Source organism: Arabidopsis lyrata (genome assembly GCF_000004255.2).
Source record: "Arabidopsis lyrata subsp. lyrata unplaced genomic scaffold ARALYscaffold_4, whole genome shotgun sequence".
In the NCBI taxonomy this organism is placed as follows: domain Eukaryota; kingdom Viridiplantae; phylum Streptophyta; class Magnoliopsida; order Brassicales; family Brassicaceae; genus Arabidopsis; species Arabidopsis lyrata.
In genome coordinates this window covers 18,686,351-18,707,484 of record NW_003302552.1, presented here as the reverse complement: position 1 = coordinate 18,707,484, position 21,134 = coordinate 18,686,351, and the positions used below count along the sequence as shown (strand labels likewise).

Sequence of the window (21,134 nt, the reverse complement as noted above, 5' to 3'; positions counted from 1 at the left end):
AAACCTTTAAAAACACCTTATAAAACCTTATAAATACTTGGATCGAGTCTTCAAGTAGTAGTTACAATCCATAAGTACCTTATAAACTTAATAAAACTTTATAAAAATTTCAGATTTAAAAAAGGGCATTTTTGAAAATGGACATCTAAAAGGGGCATTTTTGAAAAAGGGCACACCAAAAAGGGTATTTTTAACAATTTCCCTTGAATTAATATGTGATAAACCACTAATCGCTATAACATGATATTTTTCTAAGTTCTCTAACCCAAACATTTAAATATTTTTGAAAATTCGACAATACAATAATAAAAAATGTTTTTAAAATATCTTTAATGTGTTGTCGACAATTTTGTTTTAATTTTTAGTTTGCCAAAATTTAAACCAGGAAAAAATTAGGGAGACTCACAAAAATGCCCCTTTTTTAATACCCCTTTTCAAAAACGCCCCCTTTGGCTGTCCATTTTTAAAAATACCCCTTTTTATGTACAAAATGACTAAATTACCCTTCTTTTAATAAAATATATCACAAATATATAAGGAAATATAACAAAATTAGGTCCACAAAATACAAAATATTTTTTGGCGGGAAAAGTGATCCCGCAATTTTTCCCGCCAAAACACTTGTAAAAACTTGTAAAACCTTTAAAATACCTTGTAAAATTTTCCCGTAAACTTTTTCCCGCCAAAAAATTTTCCCGCCAAAAAATTTTTTTTGCGGGAAAAGTGATTCCGCAATTTTTTTGGCGTTAATTTTTGGCGGGAAAATTTTTCCCGCCAAAAATTTACAAGGTATTTTAAAGGTTTTTTACAAGGTATTTATAAGGTTTTACAATGTATTTTAAAAGGTTTTACAACGTATTTACAAGGTATTTATAAGATATTATAAGATTTTACAAGCTATTTTATAAGGTTTTTACAAGTTATAAGGTTTTACAAGTTTTTTATAAGGTTTTACAAGTTATAAATACCTTATAAAACCTTATAAGTACCTTGTAAAACCTTTTAAAATACATTGTAAAACCTTACAAAACACTTGTAAATACTCTGTAAAACCTTTAAAATACCTTGTAAATTTTTCCCGCCAAAAATTTTCCCGCCAAAAAAATTTCGCAAAAAAAATTGCGGAATCACTTTTCCCGCAAAAATTTTTTTTGGCGGGAAAATTTTTTGGCGGGAAAAATTGTTACGGGAAAATTTTACAAGGTTTTTTAAAGGTTTTTACAAGTGTTTTGGCGGGAAAATTGCGGGATCACTTTTTCCGCCAAAAAATATTTTGTATTTTGTGGACCTAATTTTGTTTCAAATAAGGGTAAAATGGTCATTAAAAATTAAAAGAGGGCAAACTTAAAAATGGACTCTCAAAGGGGGCATTTTTGAAAAGGGGTATTGGAAAAGAGGCATTTTTAACAATTTCTCAAAAAATTATCGTGTAGAATATTAATAATCATTTTTTGTTTACTGGATAATTCTACCTAGGTTTGTAATTTCCTCTTCGATGAGGCCCATGAGGGACTATTTCGAGAGCTATCTCGGTATCTTTTGTCCTTGAGATTGATTCGCAAGTACACATCTGGACCGGTTCAAACATTAAATTTCGGCCCACATAATGGCCCAGCCCAAAGAGGCAACATCATCTTCTGAGCGCGTTTTCCATCTGACATAATCATATTCAAATATTCACAGCGGAAATGAAGTTAGAGAACCATATGATCATCATCATCATCATAAATTCATAATAATAAATATTAATTTTATTCATTGAAAATCAGTAATGGACCCTCACTTTCTCTAGGAAAAAAATAAACAAAAATTTAAAGAAATACTAATAAACAACGAATCAAATTTGCTGCCTCTGACAATCGAACAAGTCTTGTTGATTTTTCTTCTTGGGGCGGATCATAATTTAGAACCGCCCGAAAACTTCGGATCCTCTCTCTCTCTCTCTCTCCAATGGCTCTGATGCGAACCAGGAGCCAATTGAACGTATCTTCATTGACTCCACCACCACCTCCTCCGTCTCCAATCCCTAGAGCCAGAGGATCTCGTTGCGCTGCCAGCGAGATTCTCACCGAGATCATTGAGCGATCGGTTCAGGTTCCTGAGCTCACGCTTCCGGAATCTCATTCTGGAGGTGAATCTTGCGGTTCACGTCATCTGATCCCGGCGGAGATTGATTTCCGGTTATTGGCGTCGAGGAGAGAAGGTTCCGTGGATCGGTTGGTGCGATCGGCGAGAGAGTTTGGAGCGTTTCGTGTGAGTTATCATGGGATATCGGGGGAGGAGCTGAGGTCTCTTGTGAGGGAATCGGGTCGGGTTTTCGGAGTTTTGGAGGGAAGAGACACCGGCTTTCACCGGAGTGTTGTCGGAAACAGGGACGAGATCGTGTGGGTACGGTCGTGGAAAGAGCGCATGGAATGGGCGCGCGAGTATATCGGACCGGAAAGATACCGCTGCTTCAGGTATTGGGCCATTAATGGGCCGTGTTTCACTTTTGTGTTAATTGTGTTTGACTGTTAGTAGTTTTTGAAAAGATCTTTGATAAGTGAAGTATTAGAGCTAATTAACACTTAGTGATAAATAAATAGCGAATTACGTTTTAGAAATTTGTCATGAACATTGCATTTCCAAAAAGTAATTAGTGATTCAGAATTTGGATCCAATCCTTGAATCTTTAATTTGGTTGCAGCCAAGAAATGGAGAATGTAGCTGATAAACTTGAAGAGATAGCGAGGAAACTAGGGCAGATAATGGTAGAGAACTCAAGAAAACAAAGTGACAAGAGGATACAAAGAGGAGAATCTGTACTCAGCGTTTACAGGTACAATCATGAAAACGTAACTGAGCAAAGCCCTCCTTTGCCGAAAGAGAGGACCGAAGAAATGCTTCATTACACATTCAGCCTTCACCTTCCGGCTAAGAACTGCGAGTTCCGCGTCAACTCAGGGAAAGGTCCACTTTCTTTCCATGCTGATCCCGACACTATCCTTGTCACTTTTGGTCGTCAGCTTGAGGTATGTATAAACACTTGATACTATATATATGATCAATCAATGGTATAGTAATCTTGTAATAACTTTTTGATACTATAGGATTGGAGTTTAGGAGAATTCAAATGTCGTCAAGGAGAAATCATCTATCATCCAGATGCGTATGGCTCGCCCACTTCCTTCTCCGTAGAGCTCAAGTGCATGTCTCTTTTCTTATCACACACTTCTATCGCAACAACTTCCAAAACCTTCTCTTTAACCCATCAGATTTTCACTGCTTTCCTCCTACTTTTTTTCTTCCAATGTTTTTGGATTTATGGATCAAAAGTGGCCCCTTAGAATATTCATATATGTATATTTTCTTTTCGTGGGAGGCATGCGTGCATTTGAATCTTGGATGATCAACCGGTAAAGTGTGTTTATCTATTAGGTGGAAGCTTCGGTTGTATATGTAAACCTTATACATAAAATTTGTTGCTCCTTAAAAAAAGTATGCCAATATAGAATTGAGTTTTACTTGATCGACTTTTGAAACGCAAAATCTTGTTTTAAGCAATTTGTGTTTTGAATACGTTATTCCTCACTTCTGATGGGTTTGGGATAAATAATTTGTCATCTAATAAAGAAAGATGTAATTTAATTTCCTCATCTAACTAACTTTGAGAAAATCGCCACAGAAATCCCTCATTATTGATTGAATGAATGAATTGTAAAGACTTTTGTTTCTAATCATAAACCATCAATCTTGTTAACGTAATTTTTTTTTTTTTTTTTTGTAAACAAAGACAAAAGGTCGTAGATATTTGTGATGGTTGTTTTTGCAAACTTTGCTTCGTAGATTGTTTTAACATTTTTTAAAAAATCAAACCATGACGATGTTGTGACAAAGAAGAAACGTCCTAAACTAAAATTTAAAAGTGACGGTGGGTGTACGGACGACGTCGATGGCTTACGTATACCACCACGGTTCACGGTGTTAAAGACGGTGTCTCTCTTATTGAATAAAACGATGGTGACGTAATTATGTTCTCAAAAGAATGATGTTTAAATGGATATAGCACAATAAAAGAAGTTGACTGGGCAGTTGGGTATATAACTATATATAGATGTGATGTTTCGATGGTTGGGGTTTCCGGTTGGGTTTGACTCCACAATGACGCTCGGATGTTATAGTCGAAATGACCGATCGTCATACGATTTATCGAGAGAACTTCTGGTGTTTGGTTGGGTATTACTACTAAAATGATATGACGGACTGTGGGGTGTTGATTTTCGCGTAGATAAAATCAATAAACCAAAATGTAATTAGATAGTAAATACCATTACGAAAGCTAAAACCTACATATTGGAAACCATGAATGAGCAAGAGTTGTTTAGTTTATTTGTTTTACTTTGTCGAGTTTTTGCTTTTGCATCTTTCCTAATTATTTTTTATAGGTATCTTGTTTTTGGTCAAAATTTTACAGGTTTATGATATTATTTTGCACAAGTTCACGTGGAAGGATTAAATTTTGGCTTTTTCAACAACAAAAGGGGTACTAGTATGATTTTACTCCACACACGAATGACTTGGATCCACGAATCCAAGTTCAAATTAAATTATGAGAAAAACTTCGCCCATCATTAATCCTTATATATTACTAGTATTAACCAAATTTCCAGCTATTAAATAGTAATAATTATATGCTGACATTGAATTTCAAACAGTATTGAAATGTTATTGTTTTGTCACTAATAATTTAAATGGTATTTGTTGACTGGATAATGTTATTGGTTTGATTGGGTAGCTACGGTTGGATGCGGTTGGAGACAAACCATTTCATCAATTACGGATGTGATATTTGGTAAATAAACACATTGGGAAAATTAAAATCATGAAAAAATGTTCCTTGAATCGTAAATTACTACTTTTTTTTTTTTCTAATAGATATCGTAATTACTTTCAGGATAAAATGACTCTATCTCGAACCTGGTTGATATATCGCAACTAATTCGAACTAGTTAAATTGTAAAAGTAACGCATTGAAATTTGAATTTTTCCTACCAAAGATTATTTCTTTCTTTTATTTTTTTAATCCGTTATAAGTCAAACAGATATTAAAATCTTTGTTTAAAAAATGGCTTACGTGGCAAGTAGAGGAATTTCAATAAGTAGAGGCACCGCGCGCATGTCTTTTCAGTTTGTAGACTGTTTCTATTTGCTCTGTTTTTTTTTGTTGGTTAATGGCCGAAGACTCTAATTCTTCCGATTCAATCATCGTTAATGTCATCGGAGATGATAATAAGTCGGCGTTGTTCGGTAAGTACGACCTCGGAAAGCTCCTCGGTAGCGGCGCGTTTGCCAAAGTCTACCAAGCGGAGGATCTCCAAAACGGTGGAGAAAGCGTTGCGATCAAAGTCGTACAAAAAAAACGTTTGAAAGACGGTTTAACGGCGCACGTTAAGAGAGAGATCTCTGTCATGCGCCGTCTTCGTCATCCTCATATCGTGCTCCTCTCCGAAGTCCTCGCCACCAAGACGAAGATCTATTTCGTCATGGAGCTAGCCAAAGGCGGCGAGCTTTTCTCCAGAGTCACTAGCAACCGTTTCACGGAGAGTCTCAGCCGGAAATATTTCCGGCAGTTGATCTCCGCCGTGAGATACTGCCACGCAAGAGGAGTTTTTCACCGTGATTTGAAACCGGAGAATCTCCTCCTCGACGAGAATCGAGATCTGAAGGTTTCAGACTTCGGTCTCAGTGCGATGAAGGAACAGATTCGTCCCGACGGGATGCTACACACGCTTTGTGGAACTCCGGCTTACGTTGCACCGGAGCTTCTTTTGAAGAAAGGCTACGACGGTTCTAAAGCTGATATTTGGTCATGCGGCGTCGTTTTGTTCCTTCTCAACGCCGGTTACTTGCCGTTTCGTGATCCAAACATCATGGGACTATACCGGAAAATCCACAAGGCTCAATACAAGTTACCGGATTGGACATCTTCAGATCTACGGAAACTCCTCCGCCGTCTCTTGGAGCCTAACCCGGAACTGCGGATCACCGTCGAGGAGATTCTAAAGGATCCGTGGTTCAATCATGGAGTAGATCCAAGCGAAACCATCGGAATCCAAGCCGACGATTACGATCTAGAGGAAAACGGGAAAATTCTAAACGCTTTCGATTTGATTTCGTCGGCGTCGAGCTCGAATCTCTCCGGTTTGTTTGGAAATTTCGTGACGCCGGATCATTGCGACCAGTTCGTCTCCGATGAGAGTACGGCGGAGATTATGAGGAAGGTCGAGGAAGTTGCGAAGCAGTTGAATTTGAGAATCGCGAAGAAGAAGGAGAGAGCGATCAAGCTTGAAGGTCCACATGGAGTAGCTAATGTCGTCGTTAAAGTTCGTCGGCTAACAAAAGAACTAGTGATGGTGGAGATGAAGAACAAGCAGAGAGACGTGGGCTTGGTTTGGGCCGATGCTCTTAGGCAAAAACTACGTCGTTTGATTAACCAACCGGTTTTTAGGGTTCCTGACAAACCGTAAAATGGTTTCCACACAAAACCAACAATCCGTGCGTTTTACTCGGAATTTTTCAACGTAATCCATTCGCGAGGTTAAACAGTTGAACAAGAGAACCGGTTTTTCATTCGAGACGCATTTGGTTAACCGGTTCGGTTTACATGGGAGCAGAGAGAGTAATGGGACGATCCGCCTCTTTGTATATAAAAATGACAAGAAGAAAAAAAACAAACCGGGATTCAATTTTTTTGTTTATTTTTTTCGGAGTATAATTTAAACACAAAATTATTTGCTTTATTCATCGCAGAGAAATTGAATAAAACTCTGATCTGAACTTTGTAGTTTTTATGTGTATGTGTGACTGTGTGTGTTTGCAAACTTGGGCCTTTCTTTGTTTTTGCTAAGGGACATGCTACACCGTTTGTAATTTTTCTCGTTGTTGATTGCGTTTGGGAATCGTACAAAGCATTTCAAGATCTTTTTGTATTAAGCTATGAATGTTTCTTTGAGTTTGCTTATATATGCTATGAATGAAAAACATGCCGCCGAAACAAAAAAATCGAATAACATCAGTTGTCACTGCTCATTACCACTGCTGCCAAGATATCCAAACGAACATGCCCTTGATCCCATATTAAAAGCTTACCGTGCAATCTAATTAGTCGAAGTCGACTAAAAGAGCGAGAGAGAGAGAGAGAGAGAGAGGAATGTTATAAAGCAATAGTAGCTGCTGTTGGTAATTACGTGTTAAGTGTATGGTAAGTCTATCGAAGCCAACCATCTGTTTAAGTAAAAACTCAAAATCTTAGGTTGAAGAAAATCAGAGGACAAAGACAGACGAGGTATATCTGCAAGAAGTTGTGTCCCAAAATGATTTTCAATGTTTTTTTTTTTTTCTTAATCTTGAAATTGTGACTACCAAAACGACTGTACATCTTGGTTTAGGAATTGACCCTCCACAAATTGCCTCCCAGTCCCATCCCCAGTCTTCTTCACTTTCCTACACATTATTAACAAACACCAAAATCATTACCCAATACTCTCCATTGCTGATGTTCCAAACTTAGCAAACTTCTAAAGAAACCTAATCTATAACTAATGTAAGAGCAACTCTAAAGCATGTTACAGGTATAAGATGCTCTATAAGAAAAAACAGAAACTGTTACTATAACCTATGTCCCTTTGAAAACATTATTGAATAGCCATGGCCACAGCTGAATTGCGCAAAACAGTAATTAAGGGTTCAGAACAAATTAGTCTTACTTGAGCCAGTGATTCGGAGAAGGGAGTTCAAATGGATTCTCCGGAGCCAACCCAGTTGGACTCATGTATGCAACATTATTCGGGCCGGTATCTTCTGGTCTACTAAGCGACAAAAGACTCTCTATGCCAGATGATGCTGGGAGGAACATTTTCTGTGACCAGGGATCATGGTTGCTTGGACCAGCAATGGGGCTGAACGGGCCACTTCTCTGATCATTTTCAAAACTTTCCTTCTTGTGTGAATATGCACTGAGAATAGGGTCATCTTTTGCAAATAGCGATGATGTCCTATTATGAGGCACATGATGCACAGCACTTTCCTCATTAGCTCTAGTGTTATCTGAAGGTAGAAGGAGGTCTTGGCCAAAGGTGGTCTTCCACATTTGCCAGCTTCCATCATTAACCTGTTTTTCATCTGCAACTCGTAATCTTGACAAGGGAGATTCTATCGGAGATGGCTTATTGACTTCACAAAAAGGTGTATTCTTTAACAAGTGGGGTTTTTTCAGTCTTCCACCAGTTTCAAACCCAGCCCTTAGATCAAGCGATTCTGAAACAGGTCCCAGAAGAGATATTGGATCCGGAACATAACACGGATCTTCAAAACGCTCTTCTTCAGGCATAAAAGCATGAGCCTTTTCCCCAGGCTGAGGGAGAACAATATCTCTTGCAGATGAGAAACCTAAGCTACTGATAGTCGATCCGCTAGAGTATGTTGGTATAGTGAATGGTGATGGGAGCCCAAAACTGATTGGATTGTCAAAGGTTCGGACTGACTGATCTTGATTAGGAACCTGTGAACTCTGAACATCTTTGGGCTTTGTATTAGGTCGACTTATAACATTAACATTGGAGGAGGCAGGCACAGATGGCGTACGGGCGAATAGTTGCTGCCATGATTTTTTAGGTTCTCCACTTGGTTGCGGCTCAGAAACAACCTGAGGAGAACATCATAGCATTTTTAAGTATCCTTTATGAAACAAGTTGGAAAAAACTAGAACCAAATCTAATATCGCCTACTTCAAGATAGTAAACTTCTCAACTTAAGATACACAAAACAGATGAGTTTATAAGAGAGGAGTGATATATAACTGCAAAGACAATCGACTAGTTTAATCATCCGGATCGCAATGGCATAAAAAATTTGGTCAGAACACTTACATGAAGAGTAGTATTCCTTTCCTCTCCATTTGAACCAGATTTTCCAGCAACAAATTCAGGAGGATTAATATGCCTAGTATGAGCAGATGCATGAGAATGGTCTGCAGAACCGATGTGCTTATTCTCTTTTGCAATTGTAGCTGACATATTGACACCTCTTCCAAAGAACCGGTTATCTGTAAAAGCCTTAGAAGAAGAGAAGAATGTACCCTTCACTCGATCAAAGTACCTACCGCCAGCACCTGTCATGTTACTGTTACTAGTAGCATTATTATCTACACCATGCCCGTGCCTCTTTTCCATGTTGGGGCTCCTAAAATGATCATTTTTCTCAAGCTCACGCTTATGGTCAGTATCTTTTCCTATTCTCTTATCAGGCTCTTCGACATCGGAATTGCTCTTACTAGATGCCCTATCTCTTTCTTTCTTTCTCTCTTGGCGCTTCTTCTCTGCCTCCCTTTTGGTATCTTTTTCTTTGGAAGCAGATGATGCTTTGCTGCATTTCTCGGCTTCCATCTTCTCATCTCTTAATTTTCTCCGTTCCTCCACTAGTCTCGCGACTTCCTCTCGTTGTTTTCTCTCTTCTTCCTCCAAATGCTCCTTTTCCAGCCTAGCTTGTCTTTTCTCCTCGGCTTTTCTGCGTGCTTTCTCAACCCTACTCTCATGATAGCTGGTCCCATTCTCACCCTGCCTAGCCAGTAATCGTCTCTGGTCAGCATCAGTTGACGATTCATCAACCGAAGAACTAAAGCTAAAAATCTTTCTCCAAAGCCACCTAATGCTCATGAAAAAAGAAGCAAGCAGTCGGCAAGCAAAAACAACGCCACCAGGATATGATTTTTCCCCCAAGCAATTCTCATCTTCACCAAATGTACTACCACTATTATTCCGCCAATAGGCTGACTCGCTAGTCCATGTGCTGTTTTCTGACCATTCTTGCCCGTGCATCCAACCATTCTCATTCCATCCCTTTCCATTCAACATCTTACCACCTCTTCCTACAAGATCTTTCAAAATTCCAGAACCAGAAAGTCCTAACCCTGGAGGCACAGGCATGTCTAAAACAGGTCTCTTTGATATATGCCCACAATATGAGCACATAAATTTTCCACCGCCAGGATTTTGGTCCCGGTAAGGTGTTGAGCAGTTACGGCAACGTCGTGTAGCAGTTTTCTTAAGCTTTTGCAGTTCCATAGCTTCCAATCTCTTTCTCTCCCTAAGTCTAGCATTTCTCCGCACCCGCCAAGTAGAGAGCTGAGGCATCAAAACCTCGTACCAGAACAAAGTAACCAAAAGCACAAATACACAAGCTAGCCTCGGAGAAGTTATTTCGAAACGAAAAGCTGGTGGAAGAAGCTGAGACAGAGCCCAAAGTCCAATCAAAGGTAAGACCAACCAAGGCAACATCGTTGCAACCCGGCGAGACCACTTTTGAATCACACACAATATACACATTATCCTCTCAAACCAACCCTTTTTCTTCTTCTTCTTATGAGACCGGAATCAAATCAAAAACCCTAGACTTTCAGAAATTCTTCAACTCAAGGGATGTGCTTAGAACAGAAAACCCTAACCCTAATCTTCCTGCTAGGTTGTTGTATACCATCGAAGTACACTAGTCCCAGCTCCAACAAAAACTTGAGCAAAAATTAGGGCTTGAGGAGAATCAACAAAATACCTAAATGCACAAGCGACATTTGAATCAAATTAAAGACCGCCCACATTCACAAATTGGTAAAATTGATTCGATTTATACAAGTAATGACCGGAAACAAGAAAACCCAGTTCGTAAACAAGCTCGAATTAACTCACGGTGCAATGTGATAGTGAGGCAATGAAAACTTACCGTGAAAAAGGAAAGAATCGGCGAAGCAAAAGAGCGAGTGCAGATTTGAGATTCGGATCCAAATTTCGGGTAGAATAGCGTATCGTTCGAGTCTTGGCAACGAAGAAACCAAGATATTGATTTGACGATGATGATGAGGAAATGTGAGAGAAGAAGGAAGAAAACCGGGTGGTGAAATCGGGGCTGGGTCCTTAATACCTATTCCATTAGTCGGTGGTGCCTTTCATGCGTCCCCTTCGTTTTAGGTTTATCCATACACAAAATAATTTCTTTTTTTTTTCTTACAATAATAATTACATTTGTCAAGAATTAAACTTTGTATTAATTTTCTATATTTTACAAGAATTATGAAATTAGAAACTAAATAATTGAAATAATATTTTTGTCTTTTATCTTATTGCTTCATTTTAAAATTTGTTGTATCTTTTTCTAATTTTTTTAAAATAAGATTTTTGTCTCTTATCTTATTGCTTCATTTTAAAATTTGTTGTATCTTTTTCTATTTTTTTTGGTATAAGGTTGATTTTTTCCACCTTATTTCTTCTTTATTTACTATTTTTGACTTTTCACTAACAAGATTAATGGAGCATTTACAACAGCAGTAAGAAATGAAAATACTTTGAATTAAACTATTTCTTTAAAAAAATTCAGTTTTTCTCTTCATTTTTAGTTAGACTAATGTTCTTTTTTATGATAAATCGAACCATGAACAAAAGTGATCGTCTAAATTATAAATTTATTTTTCATCGCTACAACCGAAATAGTTTTGACGGCGACATCGAGCATTGGTTCGAAGAACAATATACTCTTAAGAAATAACCAAAGTTAAATTGTGTTTTTCAAAAACAAATGACATAAAAAAAAAAAAAGATAAATCGCAAACTCACGTCAAACTCTTGACCCTACCGTATCTCGACGTGACGCTACCGCCAAGCCCAGTAGATTTAATGTGCTGGAACTGGTGGTCAATGCAAATGTTGATAATTCGATCATCACGTTGAACTCTAAAGTTTTTTATTGGTACTTTTCGATAACAAAAAAAAGGTTGTGAAATGTGAACTCTAAAGTTCCCAAAGCCATTACAAGTCTCTCACATTGACGTCTTATTCCTCCATCAAGATCACTCGTTCATTGTCTAATTGTTGTTGGGACACAAAATGGATAGGACTCTGTAGGTAACTTCTCTAGTGGAGTTTTTCATGTTTTTTCTAGATTGTTGGAGCCTTAGCACACCTTACCTTGATTACGAATTTACAACCAATAGTGAATTTTGAAAAAGAAAAAAAATCCAATCAGACTTTGATATGAAGCTTTCCATAAACAACATTGTGAAGAATAATTCCATTCTTAGCACGAAAGTTATGGAATTAAACATCACAAATCCTAAAATCAATATATTACCAAAAAAAAAAAAAAAAATCCTTGCCCAATGAAAAGGCTTCGCTGGCAACAAATGCAAGCCACGATTAAAACACACCACTGTTTTGCTACGCGCGGCTCATAACACGCGTCGGGTTTAATAACTGGTTTAATCACATTGCTTAACATTAATCACTCCCGCCACGACGCGTTTTCTTCAATTCAACTTATAAAACTCGAAACCTTAATTACGTTATACAAAACTAAGTTTTTCTTTTCTTCCAAGTTTGTTATTCCTCCTCCCGAATCTTCGCAATAAAAACAGAACCGATTCCGACCAATTGAGATCTGTAAAATGACGAATCCCGACAAACAGAAGCCGGTTGAAGTTACTGACGTGGAGACTGCGGCGGAGAAGACGTCGGAGCCGACGCCAGCATCTGGAACGTCGACGATTACTCAGAGATGGAAAAGAGAGGATTTGATAAAGAAAGCATCTCCGATTACGAGAGGAATTTGTCTATTGTTCTCTCTTCTTGCTTTCTTAATTATGGTCTCTAATAAACATGGTTACGGTAGAAACTTCAATGAGTACGAAGAGTACAGGTTCGATTCACACTTTTTTTCCGATTGATAACATTTTGATACTCGAATTTGAAATTGGGTTTGTGGAATTTCAATCAAAGTATTGAAATTTCTATCAAAGATTTGAGATTTCTGATTTCGGCTCTCAAATTTTGTCTTCAGATATGTATTGGCGATATCGATTATTTCAACATTATACACTGCGTGGCAAACATTTGCACATTTCTCAAAAAGGGAATTTTTCGATCGCCGGACATCAACTTTGGTCGATTTCTCCGGCGACCAGGTAATGCAGAAACTGTTTTCAAGACATGTGTATTTGTAAAGTTATGATCTTTGATGCAAAAAAGTGAAATTTGTTTATGTAATTTGCAGATTGTAGCGTATTTGCTCATATCAGCTGCATCTTCTGCAATTCCATTGACAAACAGATTCAGAGAAGGTCAAGATAACATTTTCACTGATTCTGCTGCTTCTGCTATCAGCATGGCTATCTTCGCATTCGTCGCGTTAGCTCTCTCTGCTCTCTTCTCCGGTTACAAACTCTCCACTCATTCTTTCATTTGAATCTGTCTCTCTGCAATAACGTGCTTCAATAGTTTTATACCATTGTGATCTTTGTTATACATGTAAATGTCAATTCTTTTATGTGTTCATATAGCTGATACCAACTTCTGTTATTTGGGTCTGTCACTGTGATTCTCTGTGTCACTGTGTGTGTGTGTGTTCTTCTTTGATACATTATTCATAAGTGAAAAATGTGAAAATTGATTGGTTTTATTCAGTTTTTTTTTTCTAGTTCTATGGTACAAACATTAAGCATATTACAGGCGTGTGAAAAAACAAATGAAAAAATTCTCTATGGACTATAGTCTTACTACTATCCTGCAGGATCACTAGTAAGTAGTAAAATTCTTTGGTGGCAGAAATGTACAAAAGGAACAACAGATTCCTTTTTTCTTCAGGGCAAAAACGAATCGAAAAACGAGGTCTCCTCGTTTGGTTCTTCCTTTGCTCTAGAAAACCCACCACCAACAAAGTTTTGTTGCGTTTGAAGGTTGCTGTTGTTGTTATTGTTGTTCATAGCGTAACCAAAAGCCCCGGAATTAGTGTTGTTGTTGTGCAGCATCTGAAGTGTATATGGTGCTTGAGAAGAAGTAGTGTAGTTGGAGTGACCAGCAATAGCAGCTGGTCTAATTGGGACTGAAGAAGAATCTTGTGGTGCTCTGTTTGTGGCGTAACCGCTACCACGAGCTGCAGGAACATCGTGGTTGTGTTTCCCTTCATAGGTTGTGATTACTGCTCTCATGTCGTGTGATGCTCTCTCAACATGTTTCCTCACTGGACAACCGATGGTTGTGCACTTGTAGTAGCTTCTGTTAAATTCAGCAAGTGAAAAGAAAACAAAAGGTCAGATTCTTAAGAACCTTAATTATAATCTATTGAGAAGCACAATTGTTGATGTTATTACCTTGGATTTGGGTTTCCCTTAACGACTTTCTGGCCATATTTTCTCCATCTGTAACCGTCGTCAAGAATGTCGATATCACTAGTTGTCTGCACTACAATTCTTGGCTCTCTCACTGTCTTGCTTCCGCCACCATTTCCACCATTTGTTTCATTTTCTCCTTTCCTGAAAACACAAAAAACAAACATTTTCAGAACTTTCTTATTCAAGATTGTTAAAAGATCGTAGGCGATTTTTAGAGGGTGATGATGATCTGTACCATCTCTTTGCTTCAGGTTCACTCCCACAATCTTCTTCTTCTCTGCTGACAATCGACGAGCCTTGTTCAAACTCATCGTCTCCAACAGAATCAGAAGTAGTATTATCCTCTTGTTGCATCCCAAAGGAATCAGAGTGATGAAAGCTATTATTGGAATTAGGCTGATCAGAAGAAGCTTGACGATTATGATCCAAACTGGCATTGTACACAGCTGAATGAAAAGTCGAAGAAGATGAAGAAGATCTTCTAGTAGACTGAGGTTTGGGATGGTTATGGCTTCCTTTATACACAATCTCTGTGATCTGACCTTCCAAAGATCTCTCCACTTTCTTCTTTGTTGGACAATTTGGGAAAGTACACTTATAGTAACTCCGAGGATTCTCACTTCCTTTCACCTGTTTTTGTCCGTACTTTCTCCAATTGTAACCATCCTCTCCTTTCCTTTGCTCTCTTCCATTGTAAGATACAGCTTGATTGTTTGGACGAGTCTCGGTTTGGTTCCATTGTTCTGACTGGTTATTCTTCTGTTGTTCCTGAAACACAAAACAGAGTTCAGTTACAGAAAAACTCATAAACAGAGGATTTGAGCTGTTGAAGAAGTACATACCTGAGGTTGAAAGATAGAACTGTTTGTTGTTGTCGTTGTTGTTGTAGTTGTGGTCGGAGCAGAAACTCCTGATGATTGTGTGTGGAATGAGAAATCGAAGAAGTTAATGTTGTTGTTGTTGCTCTTCTCTCCTTCATTTATAACTTTCTGGTTACTTCCGTTTGTGATTAAAGCTCCTGTGGTTGGAGAAGCAAGAACCTGCAAAACCATCCCAAGATTTATATTATTGTCACTACTTTTCAGAATCTTGTTCAGAATTCAAGAAAAGAGAAACAGCAATTATTAAGAAACAGAATCGAGAGTTGACTCTGAAACTCTTTCTCTCTCTTTGAAACCGTTGACCCATGACTTTATTAGTTCCGATCACAATTCATTCAAGATGTTAAATCAATGATACATCAAGCACAGATTATTTATCAACAGTTGGATTCATTTCATAAGAAACAGGGAGAGGCTTACGTTAGCAGAGGAGGAGACAAAAGCAGGGGAATCGAGGAAAACAGAGGGACTGAAACAAGTGGAAGGAGAGATAGAGATGGATGAAGGAGCAAAAGATCTAAACTTTGGGATCTCAAGATCATCCAAAGATGAAGTTGATGTTCTTCCGGATTGTTGTGACCAATTATTAGCAGAACCATTCATGTTTTGTCTGGTTCTGCTATTGTCCATTGTAAGAAAAGAAGAAGCAGCCATACGAAAAATGGAAGTTTGTTTTATGAAAGACCAATTTCAGATATTTATAGAAAGTGTTTGAAGAAGAGGGCTTGAAGAAGAAGAAAACGAGAGAAGTGATGGGTTCTTCTTGTTTATGTATTTGTTGGTTATGTCTGTATATATAAAACATAGTGCATGGTCTGATTGGTGATTTTTCTATTATTTATGATTAATTGTTTTTATTGTAGATGAAAAATGAAAAAAAAAAGTGTAGCTTCTGAGAAGGTGATAAAAAGTTTGACCGTTGAAAATATGATTAGAAGAAGAAGAAGAGAGAGATGGTCAGACCTTGTGGCCTTGACTCTCAAACGTTGAACGGATTTTTTGAGAGGCGGCTTCATGCTTTCATCATCTTATGATGTGTTTGAATGCCACGTGTGATTTATTTTTTTTCTTCAATGTTGTAGTATTTTGGATCAAAATACGAATTCAAACATTTGGGAATCTTGGAAAATTTTGACTCGTGAGTAGGTGTACTAGGAAAGGTTCTCTCAATATGTATCTTTAAAGCACATGAGTGTAAAAGATTAGAATTTAGAAGTGAGTTTGTGAGTATTTTTAGCAAAGAACCTACTAATTAAATTCGATATTAAATCCATGTGCGGCTGTTTGGTTTCAATCTATTTATTAGAACTTTAAAAGACTTAAAATGAATAGACCAAAGTTTTTAATTGAACTCATATTATTAATTTAATGAATATAATTTAAACTTCTAATAAATATTTATTAGAATGTTCAAATTCTATGGTTACAAAAATTATTTGTCCTCGTCTCGTATCGGTTGTTGATATAATTGGCTACAAAGAAAGGTAAGAGAATTAAATATCTTGTCAAGCATAGTTAGTGTAAATTGTCAATCGAGCTTAGGTAAATAAAGTGAATAAGTTTCTTATTGCACGATATGTGGTATGGTTCTTCACGTGGGAATAAACTAAACGTCATGGATTTTGTGTCGCTTACTTGCAAGTTGCAAATCTACATTCATTGATCCGATGACAATTTCTTCAGCCCAAAAGCCCAAAGAGTAAATAGCCTCTTTACTTTAATACACGTCGGTATCTCTACAGCTAACACGTAACCAGACGTGGCAAGAGGAGTTGCTTCCAGAATCATTAATAGTTAAAAAGTGAGATATTTCGTAGCCTTACTTTTCAAGTTACACAAGTATTCTTTCTATCTCTACCTAGAAACAGCAACGATGCAAGAAGCCGAGACATCACAACGGCCGTCGAAGTCTTTGACGGATCGAGTGAAGACGAACTGTTTATCCATGGCAGTCTCGTGCCAGGAAGGGTTTAGCTATGTCAAAGCTTTTTTTGTTGGCCAGGTACGTATACAAGAAGAGTCTTAGTTTTCTCAGCTTCCGTAGTCCGAGCCACTGAAGCAAGTGGATCGGAGACTCATGGTCATGGGTCTTCTTGAATCATGATAACTTGACTTATTTGGTGACTCGTTAGTTTGGTTATTGATTTTTCATTTTTATTCTATTTTATTTTTGGGTTTGGAAGACAAAGAGATTGACGGCAAAGAACGAGAAGGAAGCAACGGAGGCTCATCTAACGGAGACAAAAATGCAAGTTGACGCAACCGATGAAGCAGAGAATGCCAAGAAGAGACTTCATCAATCTTCTTAATGTTTCTTTATTAACATATAATAAGAGTGTATACTTTATTAAGTAAACACAAATATCTGTTTTTTCAACTGTTTTTACTACTAATTATAAATGTTGTTTCAATATAGAATTCTATTCCCAAAAGATAAAAACATTTCATTGTATAGCACTACATAAAAGTGAGTTCATACAAAAAAGCAGAGTGGGTTCAAACAAAAAACAGAGGCAAGTTTGTCCTAACGCAACATAAAATTGTCATTGACCTATCGTTTTTGTGTGTTTCCTTTTGACTACATCTTTGACCTATTTAACCAATTGTTCAGCTATTTGATTGATTTCTGGCTGCTCTTATGGTCTTTTCATAAAATTATCCCATTAGTGAGAAATGGTGGCACATTCCACAACATTAGTTACATGTTTCCACGAGTAGGGAGTAACTTGAATAAACATTTGTTCAACAAAGGAATCTTCTCAAAGTGAAAAATGTGGTTTCTAATCCGGTAGAGATGAATTGTATAGAGCATTCCTGCTAACGATACAGTGGAGAATGATATCAACGTCAATATCCAGAAATCCTGAAATAAAAGTCCATTAAACATTATGATCTCGATTGCCACACGCAAATTTTTGCATTTGATGGATAAAAGGAGTCGTTAGCTATATGGATCCGCAAAATGTAAAGTGGAATTCTTATTTACCTTTGGATTGGATACAATGATACCTAATAGATATGCCATCAAGTCAAGAGCCGATTGCAGTGAGTTCTGAACACCTCCAACTACACAACGGTCGGATTCTGAAACAAGATCCTAACACATGACCAAAACATTACCAAAGGTTCTTATAAGTCTTTTAAAGAACACATGTACTACATAACCATATAAGCTAAAGAAATGTAAACATACCTGCATTTGTTGGATGACGGAAAGATCAAACATCCACAAGCCAAGCCTTGAAGCAGCAACTCCAGCCATTAGCATGTAAGATGCTATTTTATCCTTTTTAACCCAAATTGATCCAACGCAGACCAAAAGGCAGCTCCACTGTATGAACAACAACCCTACTTTTGTGACTCTTTTTGTTTTCCATGTCTCATATACAATGTCTTCTTCTATAAGATTGATTACTCAAGTTCCATAACATGTTCAAGTTCTACTAGGTTCATATTTCATATAGGATACAGTTAACAAAGACTACAAGAAATAGGGCTTATAGCCACAGATTTTTTTATAGGTATATATAGTTCTTTCAAATGGATTATCGGTTTCAAGTTATTATACCTGAGACCAGAAGGACCAGAGACCGGTTCTTAGCGTTGAGAGACGAGATTGCATTAACGGATACACTAATGTAGCTGCTAGTCCAACCGTTGCACTTATTCCCCTGCCTATACCGATTATATATGTAGGTATCCCTTCCCACTGCAATGTAGCCGTCATCAATGTTCCAAAGCTGTGTCAAGGTGGTAAATAAGATGATAGACCCAATAAATCATCGAAAACCACAACAATGATCCACATGATCGGTAGGAAATGCATGTTCATATGAGGAGTCTTAAACATAGAGATAAAGAGAAAAGGAACCTAAGGACGGTGAAGAACAAGAGAGGTAGAGAAACCCCGGGGAGTACAACTTCTTGATTGAAATATATTCTCCATGCGCTAACAAAAGAGGACTTGGATACTCTATTAAGAATCTTCCGGATTCCGGTTCTACACGGTGGGTTTCCAGTAGAACTCTCCTCTGTTCCCGGAGCATTAGATACAGAAACAGGTGCATCTGTTCCTTCTACTTGCTTTGTCCGGGAACGCAAGATCCGTCTCTCATTGCTTCGTGCTATCGCAGGAACACCACTATACACAGAAATGAAGAGCCAATATTCAACCCAAGCTGTTATAGTGGCCCAAGCTGCAAAAGTTATCGCTGACGCCTTAAGAGAGACAAAACTGATGATCAGACCAGTGATGACTGGAGAGAGTAGCTTGGAGCTCAAATCAATGCCTCTAATGACAGAATTCATTCTTGTCAATACAGCTGGAGGATGACCTTCTGACATAACCACAGCCCTGTTGGTTGCCAAAAGAGCCAAAATAAAGACACTATAAAACTGCATTCAAGTATGCAAATATACAGTCTTAAATTTACCAGTCTCGTTCGATCAGAATGGTGCCAGCAAGAGTAGAAAGCACTCCAATGGCGCCAGCAACATTCGTTAACACAACCAATATTGCAAACACCGCGAGATTGCGGGACTTAAGATCGGAAACTAGCAACAACTTGATGACTGCACCACCAGCAATAGTGTAGGAGAGGTTCTGGAATAAGAGCCAGAGTCTGAGAACTTTAACGTAGTCCATTCCCTCGACCCATTGCCCCACAATGGGACCAAAAATTGCAGTAGAACCAGATTCTATAGCACCATAAATCGCGGCTAGAAGCAGAGAGTTTGGCCACAAGTGGATCATATACAAAGCAACAGAGAATTCCCATGTTCTGCATCACAACAACCAAGAAACTCATATTGAAAAGCCTATTAGTTATGAAAAATGGAAGTATCCATCATTTTCAAATCATCTAACACTATAAAGAAAGTTTTCTTCTTTCTTGCTTATAATAAACCAACTCTGAACTCATGATCCAAGAATTCAAATCAGTTAAGAAAACCAGTATAAAACAGAGATATATACTTGTACTTTACTGTGAAATTAAGCCCTTTTTTTGGTTGGAGATAAAGAATGATAGAAACCTACCTGGCACTCCATCTTGCAAGAAAATATCCAACGTAAAGATATATCACGAAACGACGTCGTAAGGGTGGTGGGTTTTGTGGCTGTGCTTCTTCTTCTCCTTCTTCACGTTGTTGTTGTTCTTCTTCTTGATGAACAACCCTCAATTCTGTCTCATTCTCCATTTTCTTCTGAGAAATCTCAGATATAACATCGATCAAGCGATTCAGTGTTCATTATGTATCGAATTCCAATGAAACATGACATCTGTTGATATTTCTAGAGTCATCATTTGCATGAGCGTTAGTGTGTGACAACAACGCCGTCCTCGAGAATTGGGATAAATATGGATTCCCATAAAAACAACAATCAATCTAGAAAGCAAAAACAATAATTCTAGGAACATAAATTAATCAGAAAATTCTCAAAAACCTTATTTCTGCGCCGCACAAAGAGCTTTGTTGATCTAATGATGGAAACAGAGTCGAAGAAACTCAGAATCACTTTTATCTTCTAGGGTGGTCCTTATTAATATTGGTGCTATTTCAAATGGGATGAAAAAATTGTTGGTGGAGGACATAACATATTCCCACTAAGCACTAGTGTTAAAAGAGTACTACTACCAATGAGCCAATGAGTGATTGTTGAAGAAGGAAAGGAGAATTTATGGGAATATTTATGGGTTCGTGTGCTAAATGACTATGACACAATTACATTATTTTATGGTTTTCAGATTTTAAGATTGGTTTAAGAAAACATACTCGTCCGAGGCAAGAGTTTGAGCAGGAATTTCGTTTACATCTAAGTCTAATGCAACTTTTTTTTTGTTACATATCCGTGTCGCGACAAGCAATCTAGTAAAAGGAACCGCGGCTCAGGGCCTAATGTCTGCGGTTCCATGCCTTGTCTAAGTCATTCGAGAAATTATAAACTCGTTGTTATACAAATTTACTTATTGAACTAAAATGGATTTAAGCTTATGGTATAAATGGATCTTCTTCTCATGAACTTCTTTTACCCTTACAATATTCAAACTTCTGATATTGTTTAC

At 37.7% G+C, this 21,134-nt stretch overlaps 7 protein-coding genes across 10 annotated transcripts; 4 read left to right on the top strand and 3 right to left on the bottom strand.

The window, feature by feature from the left end:
- Positions 1-1,531: 1,531 nt before the first annotated feature.
- Positions 1,532-3,528, top strand: LOC9317668. Its single transcript, XM_002881556.2, has 3 exons — positions 1,532-2,459; positions 2,687-3,011; positions 3,090-3,528. Exons 1-3 carry the CDS (start codon positions 1,951-1,953, stop codon positions 3,324-3,326), a joined length of 1,071 nt encoding a protein of 356 aa, XP_002881602.1. The 5' UTR covers positions 1,532-1,950; the 3' UTR covers positions 3,327-3,528.
- Positions 3,529-4,763: 1,235 nt separating this feature from the next.
- LOC9315817 (CBL-interacting serine/threonine-protein kinase 22) lies at positions 4,764-6,960 on the top strand. The gene has a single exon (XM_021027196.1). The coding sequence runs from the start codon at positions 5,211-5,213 to the stop codon at positions 6,504-6,506; it is 1,296 nt and encodes a 431-aa protein (XP_020882855.1). The 5' UTR covers positions 4,764-5,210; the 3' UTR covers positions 6,507-6,960.
- A 235-nt stretch (positions 6,961-7,195) lies between these two features.
- Positions 7,196-10,988, bottom strand: LOC9317666 (stress response protein nst1). The gene is made up of 4 exons (XM_002879703.2): positions 10,753-10,988; positions 8,907-10,584; positions 7,746-8,683; positions 7,196-7,482 (listed from the first exon to the last, which is right to left on the bottom strand). Exons 2-4 carry the CDS (start codon positions 10,359-10,361, stop codon positions 7,398-7,400), a joined length of 2,478 nt encoding a protein of 825 aa, XP_002879749.2. The 5' UTR covers positions 10,362-10,584; positions 10,753-10,988; the 3' UTR covers positions 7,196-7,397.
- Positions 10,989-12,279: 1,291 nt separating this feature from the next.
- LOC9315816 (CASP-like protein 4B1) lies at positions 12,280-13,474 on the top strand. Its single transcript, XM_002881553.2, has 3 exons — positions 12,280-12,717; positions 12,859-12,982; positions 13,072-13,474. The coding sequence occupies exons 1-3, from the start codon at positions 12,467-12,469 to the stop codon at positions 13,261-13,263; spliced, it is 567 nt and encodes a 188-aa protein (XP_002881599.1). The 5' UTR covers positions 12,280-12,466; the 3' UTR covers positions 13,264-13,474.
- LOC9317665 (probable WRKY transcription factor 33) lies at positions 13,454-15,942 on the bottom strand. The gene is made up of 5 exons (XM_002879702.2): positions 15,490-15,942; positions 15,031-15,228; positions 14,424-14,956; positions 14,168-14,329; positions 13,454-14,072 (listed from the first exon to the last, which is right to left on the bottom strand). Exons 1-5 carry the CDS (start codon positions 15,721-15,723, stop codon positions 13,658-13,660), a joined length of 1,542 nt encoding a protein of 513 aa, XP_002879748.2. The 5' UTR covers positions 15,724-15,942; the 3' UTR covers positions 13,454-13,657.
- Positions 15,943-16,829: 887 nt separating this feature from the next.
- On the top strand, positions 16,830-17,487 carry LOC9315815. Its single transcript, XM_002881552.2, has 2 exons — positions 16,830-17,071; positions 17,253-17,487. Exons 1-2 carry the CDS (start codon positions 16,943-16,945, stop codon positions 17,376-17,378), a joined length of 255 nt encoding a protein of 84 aa, XP_002881598.1. The 5' UTR covers positions 16,830-16,942; the 3' UTR covers positions 17,379-17,487.
- Positions 17,488-17,708: 221 nt separating this feature from the next.
- LOC9315814 (solute carrier family 40 member 1) lies at positions 17,709-20,864 on the bottom strand. 4 transcript variants are annotated; one of them, XM_021027195.1, is made up of 8 exons: positions 20,516-20,864; positions 20,108-20,283; positions 19,503-19,850; positions 18,941-19,423; positions 18,638-18,809; positions 18,263-18,400; positions 18,056-18,166; positions 17,709-17,932 (listed from the first exon to the last, which is right to left on the bottom strand). In XM_021027195.1, exons 2-8 carry the CDS (start codon positions 20,266-20,268, stop codon positions 17,768-17,770), a joined length of 1,578 nt encoding a protein of 525 aa, XP_020882854.1. In that variant the 5' UTR covers positions 20,269-20,283; positions 20,516-20,864; the 3' UTR covers positions 17,709-17,767. The 4 variants fall into 4 exon arrangements, with proteins under 4 accessions (XP_020882854.1, XP_020882852.1, XP_020882853.1 ...); XM_021027193.1 differs by having other exon boundaries at positions 20,108-20,362; positions 20,516-20,863; XM_021027194.1 differs by having other exon boundaries at positions 20,108-20,274; positions 20,516-20,863.
- Between the last annotated feature and the right edge of the window lie 270 nt (positions 20,865-21,134).